At 56.3% G+C, this 8,965-nt stretch overlaps 1 protein-coding gene across 1 annotated transcript in view; it reads left to right on the plus strand.

The window, feature by feature from the left end:
• The window catches only part of TTLL1 (tubulin tyrosine ligase-like family member 1), a 29,380-nt gene extending 20,674 nt beyond the window's left edge, over positions 1 to 8,706 (plus strand). Inside the window, exons 6-8 of the mRNA XM_012637967.1 lie at positions 1,610 to 1,696; positions 3,749 to 3,912; positions 8,577 to 8,706. Coding sequence (XP_012493421.1) covers positions 1,610 to 1,696; positions 3,749 to 3,912; positions 8,577 to 8,706 — 381 coding nt within the window. The remainder of the gene's footprint in view (positions 1 to 1,609; positions 1,697 to 3,748; positions 3,913 to 8,576) is intronic.
• Positions 8,707 to 8,965: the final 259 nt, after the last annotated feature.

The raw sequence follows: 8,965 nt of genomic DNA on the forward strand, positions 1-8,965 counted from the left end.
GGTTTCAGGCCGGGCCCCACCACGGCCCCACAGGTGATTTTGCTCCAGGACCCACCCTTTCGGACCCTCAGACACCTCATCTGCGAAATGGGGACCCTGACACCAATGTCTCGGGTGGTTATATGAACAAGGGCTCTGCAGAGATTACTTTAATTGTTGGGAAGAATTCAATGCTGTTAACCCCTTAACACACGTGACTGGGTGACTCTTTGTGCCTGATTAAACCAGCCCTTTCCACTCCTTTCCTGGCCCACTTTAGTTTCCCTTGGACTGACAGAACTTCGAGAAAAAGTTGGCTGTTTAGTCAAGAGAACCTGTATTCTCTATTCTGGCCTTCTGGCCTCCAAATGTCTTCTGAGCCTCAGTTCCCTGAGCTGAAAAGCTGTTCGATTTCTAATGCTTTTAAGGTCTTTGGAGCAGGGCTTTATTTATTTAGTTTTTATTAACTTAGCAAATATTTTATCACCTGGTTTTTACCAGGTATGTTGTCTTCAGAGAATCTAGGGCGAGGCAGATGAGAGACAGGCATGTGAGAGGGGCCTGGCACAGGACGGGAGATGGGATCTCGGACCATGGGGGGCCCAGACCCGGAGCAGGAGGTGGAACAGGGAAGCTGAGAGCCACGGCCCGGGGGTCAGTGCGCTTGGAGGCTGGAAACAGAGCAGGGGTTGGGGAATGACAGATGAGTTAGCAACTTCCTGTCTTATAGACATTTTCTGGGACAGTGGTCTGGGGGCGCTGGCTGGGGTGAGGACACCAGGCTTTTAGTGGAAATGTAATTGCACTAAATTACACGAGGAAACAGCCCGCCAGAGCCTGGCCTTCCTCCCTGAGTAAGTAAGAAGGGCGGCCCTGGCCCCGGTCCCCTGAGGAGTTTCCAGATAACCACGGCTCTTGTTGGAGCCGAGTCCACACTCCTGCTAATGTATGAAAAGGCCTCGCTGCCCCGTCTCTCGTTCACTGACTGGGGGCGCACAGAATCTCTGGGGAGCGTATAAAACTGCCTGCTGGGCCGCTCCCAGAGGTTCGAATCCAGGCAGGCTGGGGAGAGCCAGGAATCTGCATATTAAGCAAGCAGCTCGTGTTTCTTAGGTACCCGGAGAACAGTTTATCCAAGGTCTATCTAGGTTAAATGGAATTGAAAATTACAAAGAAAATTCAGAAACTGTGAGTAAACAGATTTACTTTTGTTCCTGGGAACAGGTTCATAATCTGGGCCTGGATCCCTCAGGGCCAGAAGGGGTAGCAGGCACCCCGGAGGGGCTAGTGTTTGTCTGTGCTCAAGCAGCACAGACCTTGCCTGCAGGTTTCCAGGCTTGGGCCAGATGTCTGTCCACTCCGAGGACAGTCTCATGCTGACGGAGGCGCTCGGTGCTAGTGGTCTGAAGAGCGAGGTGTGGAGACACCAGTTACTGCCCCATCGATTCCCTCCAGCAGCTTGAGGAAGGTGCTCGGTCTCTGAGCCCTGTGGAGGCAAAGGGTGGGAGGGGGGGAGCCATGGCCACAGGCAGTCAGGACTATGAGGAGGGGCCTGCTGGCCTCTGAGGTGTTGGTCTCAGCGGTGCCCTCGGACACGGGCTGTGTAACCCGCCAGTCACTCTCTCTGCAGCCCGTGATGAACAACGACAAGCACTGCTTTGAATGCTACGGCTACGACATCATCATCGATGACAAGCTGAAGCCCTGGCTGATCGAGGTAACTGTGTGAACACCTGTACCTGGTCACCCCCACCCCGCCCCTCTGTATGCTGTTGCCCAGAATTGGGCTTGGCAGTCCCCTGGCCCGGTTTGACAGTTTGCTGGTGGTTGAAGTTTGAGGGCACCCAGCTCTCTCACCTCTCGGAAGCCCCACCCACAGAGAGGGGGCTGTGGCTCACCTTCACATGAGCTTGGTGGCCATGACGCCCTGGCCTGTAGGGTGCTTCCAGGCTAGCATGGGCTCCATCAGTCCTACACCCCATCCCCCAGGCCCTGCCCTGTCCCCATGGGGGGCACAGTTCCCATCCGGGAAAGGAGCTCACAAACTTGGAAGCTCCTGGCCAGGGGTAGCATACTATCCAGAGATATGGGACGTGCTGTTCTTTGGCATACATGAGTGCATAGTGTCCAAGCGAATTCATCTGCCTATTTCAATGGAGAAGTTGCAGTGGTGGCTGTTCCAGAAAGGGCAAAGTGCATGCATGCACTGCATACCTTCCGTTTTTGTTTTTGGTTTTTTTAGAGACAGGGTCTTGCTCTGTGGCCCAGGCTGAGTGTAGTGGTGCCATCATAGCCCACTGCAGCCTCCAACACCTGGGCTGAAGCAGTCCCCCTGCCTTGGCCTCCCAAAGTGCTGGGGTTACAGGCAGGAGCCACTGTGCCCAGCCCCACCCTGGCTGTTTAGTGATGCCTTTTCCTGGTGCCAAGCCTGGAAACCGACGCTGCATCTGCAGCAGTGGGCACAGGTGCACCTGTCTGAGGCCCAGACTTCAAACTGACCTTGCCAAGGTTGTCCTGTAGTTGATTTGAAGCCAGGAGGAGGAACTTCAGTCCGCTGAGGGACACAGCCAGGAGGAAGAGCTTCACACCTCTGAAACATCAAAGCAGAGGCATTCTAGTTCTGTTGATTTATCTCCCTGCCGATTTGAGGTGGACAGCTCAGGCTCTTCAGCTCGGTAGAGGCAGGACACCCGAGTCTCCAATAGCAGGTTGTAGGGAGTGGTCCCCTATAGGGACAGTCAGCAGGAACCCCCTGCAGGAAGCTGCTGGAAGAGCCAGATGACCAGAGAGCCAGCAGGTTCCCTAACGGTGTTTTCCAGGCAACTTATTTTTTGCACTGCCAAAGCCGTGTGTGCGAGGGGGAGTAGATGTACAATATTTATATTTTCTCGTCCACCATCTCAAATAGAGTGACTTGAAGGAAGTCACACTGTCCTTGCTGAGCTAGGATATTAATTGTGAACAATACTTCTTAATTTAATAATAATTCTTAATCTTTGCATTTTCATAACAAGAATTACAGCGCTGTGACACACTCAGTGGTAATTTTAGGGGCAGCTGAGGTCTATGCCATTCTTTGGCCCCGTGCACGTCAGGCCCCCGTGGCAGCACAGAGAGACAGTCCAACCGGGGCAGCCTGGCCAACTCGCACGTTTGCTGCCCTAATCTCCACGGCCTGGAGCAGCTAACCAGACGGCTACCCACGGTCACCGGAACGGTCTGCCGAGTGACTAGCTGGTGCCTGGGGACTCTCTGCAGAGTGGATGTCTGCATTTTAACATGTGGACTTTGTGACGTTGCTTAGCTTCCCAGAGGGCTCATGGACTGACCCGCCACGTGCTGGGTGTGTTCCTCACTTGAGTCCGATGCTGCTTTGTTGGTGCGGTGGCTCTATCAGCAAAGCAAGGGGGCCGTTACCTGTACTTACACCGCACACTGCTGCGTGGTCACTGATCCTAGCAAACCTCTGGGCAGCTCTTGGTACTGAGGACAGACCTGATCACACAGGTAGACGCCGAAATTATGTCTGTGATGTGTGCTGACCCAGAACTTTCATTTACCTGATAGCTGATTTGTGAATCCTAATCCTAATCCTGTTTTTAAGTGTTATTTATATTTCATTGAACAGCTAACAAAATGCTTCCTGTACAAGTTGCTCTGAAGGTATTAGATATTAACAGTATCGAATGATGACACTTTAAACTGCGGCGCACGTTTGTCCCAGCGGAGCGAGCGGTGCGAGCGGCAACTATGGTGTCTCCTGTCACAGGTCAATGCGTCCCCGTCTCTCACCTCCAGCACTGCCAACGACCGGATCCTTAAGTATAACCTGATTAATGACACCCTCAACATCGCGGTCCCTAACGGTGAAATTCCAGACTGCAAATGGAACAAGTCCCCCCCAAAGGAAGTTCTTGGCAATTACGAAATTCTGTAAGTTTGCGTGGGACTGTGCACTTGTCCTTCTGTGTGTCAGGGTGACGTACGCCAGGGTCCTATTTGGGTTTCTGGGCCTATGTGGACTCACCTTATTTGGGCAGAGTGTTTCATTTATTAATGACCTTACAGGCCGGATCATGAGGTAGCAGAGGAGCAGTTTGGGTGCTAAGCTGGACCATTGTCTCGTCTCCTGCTTGATCAGCATTTCTGAAGCACTTACCACACGCCAGGCTCCGTGCTGGCTGCGGGGACAGCTCGGGGCACGATGGGCGGGCCGCTTGTCTCACGTGGGTTGCTCACGCCCTGCCTCCACCACTTGGAGCTGGGTGACAGTGAGAACTCACTGCCACTGTTTGAGCCTCAGTTTGTACAGCTTTAAATGGGGACAAGAAGATCTGTTGTGGCCGGGCGCGGTGGCTCACGCTCTCTGGGAGGCCGAGGCGGGCGGATTGTTTGAGCTCAGGAGTTGGAAACCAGCCTGAGCAAGAGCGAGACCTCGTCTCTACTAAAAATAGAAAGAAATTAATTGGACAACTAAAAATATATAGAAAAAATTAGTCGGACTTGGTGGCACATGCCTGTAGTCCCAGCTACCCGGGAGGCTGAGGCAAGAGGATTGCTTGAGCCCAGGAGTCTGAGGTTGCTGTGAGCTAGGATGACGCCACGGCACTCTAGCCCAGGCAACGGAGCGAGACTGTCTCTAAAAAAAAAAACGAAGATCTGTCATACAGAATGGGAAGGAAAAAATGATAATAATAGCTCATCTTTGAGGGCTCACCACGCGCCAAGAACTGTGCTGAGTGCCCTGCGCACACTGTCACATCACCTTCCCTAGTGACCTCGTGAAGTAAGCGGGGACATTAGCTCCATTTTACAGATGTGGAAACAAAGGCTTACGGCGGTTAAATGGCCTGTTTGTAGTGACGAGAGTGGGAACAGTGAGGGCCCGTCGGGGGCCATGGCTGAATAAAGTGTGGTCGTCCCTACGATGCACTGTCAGGGGCCATGGAGAAGACTGACTTGGAGCTATCCTGTGGGGCCTGGGCGGCTGAGCGGGAAAAACAGATTGTAGAAAAGGGTATGTAATATAATCCTTACAAATCAGACGCCTCAGAGCCCCCTTGTGTGTGCGCGCTGCTGTGTGCGTGGACGAGCAGGGCCATGTGGAGGGACACGTGTGCATCAGCGTGGATGCTGCGGGGGCGGGGGGCGGAGAGCCAGGGAAAAGAGGAGAGTGGGTGTGGCAGGATCACCCATACTTCTGTCAAAGCAAAAAGGAGCAGTCAGTTTAAAATTTTAAACAAAGGAAGAAACACTTAGTGAAATTCATACGTACACACAGAGATCTGCGGCTCCCAGCTGGTAGGCGCTGCTGGCGGGAGAATCTGAACACAGGCCCTGGACACCAGAGCCCACCCCTAGCTGCCCCACCTCTGCTGCAGGTGACGTGGGCTATTGTGTGTGCGCAGCGGCTCGTTTGGGGCAGGGAGGAGAAGGTGGAAGGTGACTTCAGAAGGGAAGTGTGTGGGCCTCCCGGGCGGTACTGGGGCCTCTGGAGGAGGGTGGTGGTCATGAACTTCAGGCCGAGCAGTCAGTGTGGCTGATCGTCCCTCCGCCGTGGTCAGCTGCCTGGGCTGGGAATGACCAGGGTGGGGGCTTGCCAGGCAAGGAGGATGGTGAGAGAGGGCGGAGGCGCACTGGCGATGGCAGAGGGGGCAGCGGGGCAGGGACAAGGCACGGCTGGTGGGCGGTCCTGGGGTCTCTGGGAAGTGAGCTGGGGGAAGGGTCATTGCTGTCATGGGCAGCCATGAACCAGGAACCTGAGTCTCTGAAGAATTAGGGGCAGGGACCTGGAGGGTCAGAGGTGACCACAGGAAGCAGGGAGTGAGGGTGCCGACCTGCCCCGGAAGGCGCTGGGAGGTGTGGGAGAGGAGGCCCCTCCAGCCCGGGCGTGGGGGGTGGAGAGCACACACCTCCCATGAGGGGCTGCGAGGAGGCAGCGCGTGCCGGGAGAGACAGGAGCCTGTTAGAGCAGGGGGCGAGGTGGGCCTGCAGGGGCGAGGCGGAGGCCTCGGGGTTGCTGGTGATGGGTGGAGAGTTCCGGGGTGCGCAGAGGAAGAGTTCGGGGATGGGGACAGACGGGCGTGTCCAGAGCCGCTTGGGGTTGGCAGCACGGGCGGTGAGGGTCATGTGAGGGTGGCAGATGTCAGCTGCGATGGGGGGCTCGGGGCGCAGTCTTCAGGGCCTCTGTGGTGGGGGCTGTGGGGAGAGGACTTGTGGGGAGCGTGGGGGCCTTGGTGGGCCCCTCTTCAGCCCGGCGAGGGTGGCAGGGAGGCTGGCTTGTCGGGAGCCTATGGAGCCTTTGCCCCGCCCAGCCATGGCCTCCTCGAGGGAGTGGGCCAGACAGACACACCTCACTGCTTTTAGTTGAAGAGACAACAGGTGACCCCTCCCCAGTCCGTCAGCCATCCTCCCCCACTCCTGTGAGCTGACGGGAGGCTCTCATGTAGACCGGTGGTCCCTAAGCTCTCCCATGTAGGGCTTGCTCCCCCAGAGTTTCAAATGACCCATCAGAATCGACCCCGCCTGTCCTCAGGTGTGGCCTTTTGCCGCAGTAGGGGGTGGTGCTGACTGGGAAGGGCCCTGGCGTCTGAGGGGCGCCGCCCTTCGGAGCATGCCAGCATGCACAGGAGGAAGCTGGCAGTGCGAGCTTATGTGCCGGGGTCACACCGCTGGCCCGAGCCCCAGAAACGGGTGCTCTGCTGCCGTCCCAGGTTGCCGCTCTGGCCCTGCAAGAGTAGGAACTTAGAAGAACCATCCTGTCTCTGCCTGGTCCTCCGCTACATCAGCTCAGCGAGTGGCCAAACCGTCCCTGAGAACAGCCCACCCTGGGTGCCAGCTGCCTGCCAAATGCTCCGTTTTGCTTGTTTTATCTTTCAAGCAACACAGACCAGCTCAGTAAACTGGTACCCGCGTGTGGTCCTTTTCTCCGTCCATTCTGCGTTCTTATCCCCTGCCCTGGAGCAAGCTGCTGGGGCGACCACGAGCCAGGCAGGTGGTCACCCGAGCCCTTGGGTCAGTACTGTAGACTGGGACAGGCAGGAGGGAGATAACATAGGAATCGGAGTCCGGGGGCTCCAGCCGTCCATGGGGTAGGAGTGTCTGACCTGGAGCCCCCACAGGTGGAACCTTCAGTGACCCTGGGGCATCCTCTGTCCAGCTTTGCTGTGTCGTGGGGATTGTGGCCACATCTCTCCTTGGAGAGCCAGGGAGGAGAGCAGGGCCCTCCTGTCGTCCCGACATCCCCACCCCAGCGCCGTGGTCCCCGGAGCATCTGCCGCAGGACAGTCAGCACGGGCCTGCTTCCTTGCTTCCCTTTCAGTCCGTCTGCCACCAGAACCCCCGCGGGGAAAACACATTCTTTTTGTTGTTTGTTTATTTCCTCACTCCTACTGTAAGCCAGGAAAATGTATTCTTCACCCTCAGACGTTTCTAACCCGTACCCCATTCAACCCGCAGATTCCGATTTTGGAAATAAACATATAACAGAATTACACCCTTTTCCAGAAGTCAGCAAATTTAGCATTTGGCTAATGCAGCATAACTGAGCATCTGAGTCCTTTTGCGTTTGATATAAATGTCTGTGTCACTGAGGGTCCTCAGTCAGGATGGTCAGCGTGTCACACCTAGGGACCCACTTCAGTAGTGGACAGAAATGCCTTTTATACTCTGTGCGTGATGAGCTCTGAACTCGGAGCCAGGAGTCCTGGGTGTTAACCCTTCTGCCACAGGCCGGCTTTTGGACCCGGCGACACTGAGCAAGCTCCAGAGCCTGGTTCCTCGAAAGGAGGGGTCCTGACGCCCGCAGTCTGAGTCTGGAGGGCGATGTGAAGTCCCGTGGGGTGGGTGGCCCCACTCATCGGAGCCTGCTCTGCACCAGGCGCAGGCAGCATCGCACCACCCTCGGGGGCCCAGGGGAGGGGCCCTTCCACAACGGGGAAGGCCAGGGACTTGCCCAGACGCCAGGACCCCTGGGGTCGGGGCAGTTCCTTCCCACGCAAAAGGCCGGGCTGTGTTCCCCGTACCCCATGTCCTCAGCTCTCGCGCGGCCTGAAGCGCGACGCTAACTGGGAAACAGGCAGTTAAAGATAGTGGGGAGGGGTGGTGTGGGTCACAATGGAGGAGTCTTGTGCCGTGTGAATGGCAGGACCTGTCTTTGTCCTGGTCCCCTCCTGGCAGGTCACTCGCACCCCCATTCCGAGTCTGAAGTGGGGTCAGTCACCCCTGTGCGCGGGTGCTGTGTGCAGAGTGAGTTCTGTCTCTCACTACCCTGGACTGACTCGGTGTCGTCTCTCATTTCCTTTGGTGTCACTGCCCAATTCGATCTGGTGGCCTGTATAAAATGCCAGCTGCAGGGAGGGTGGGCAGGGAGGACTGTCCACAGCAATGACCCAGCAAGGTTGTGCTTCGGCGCCGTGGCCTCAGGTGGTGTTTGGGGGTGGGCGGGTGGGCTGCAGCCAGGCAGGGCTGGGGAGCCAGGGCCTGGTCAGGCTGCTTCTCGGGTGACACGGTGTTTGCCACACAGCAGCCCAGTGGCAGTGCTTGTTGCCGCTGTCTCTGAGGGAGCTCACTGTGACCCTGGAGCTGTTTGTTCCCAGGTACGACGAGGAACTGGCCCAGGGTGACGGGGCTGACCGAGAGCTGCGGAGTCGTTCGGGCCAGTCGCTGGGGCCCAAAGCGAACCGATCGAGAGACTCAGGGAGAACTGTCCTCACAACCTGGAAGTGACGCCAGCCTGGACGTGTCAAAGCCACTGACTCTGCCTGGGCCCCTGCTGAAGACCTATTTTGAAATGTCCTTTTTCTAGAGTTTTTTTCCTTCCCTAAACCCTGTAAATAAATAAAGGCACTTCTTTGAAAGGTTATGGAGTCTACGTTATCAGTGCTGCAAGAGTCAAGTCACATAAATGCATAAAATTAGCTCCTTTGACAGAAACTAACAGCTTCAGGCCAGTGCGAGGGCTCACGCCTGTAATCCTGGCACTCTG

This window comes from Propithecus coquereli, unplaced genomic scaffold (assembly GCF_000956105.1).
Source record: "Propithecus coquereli isolate 6110/MARCELLA unplaced genomic scaffold, Pcoq_1.0 Scaffold126, whole genome shotgun sequence".
In the NCBI taxonomy this organism is placed as follows: domain Eukaryota; kingdom Metazoa; phylum Chordata; class Mammalia; order Primates; family Indriidae; genus Propithecus; species Propithecus coquereli.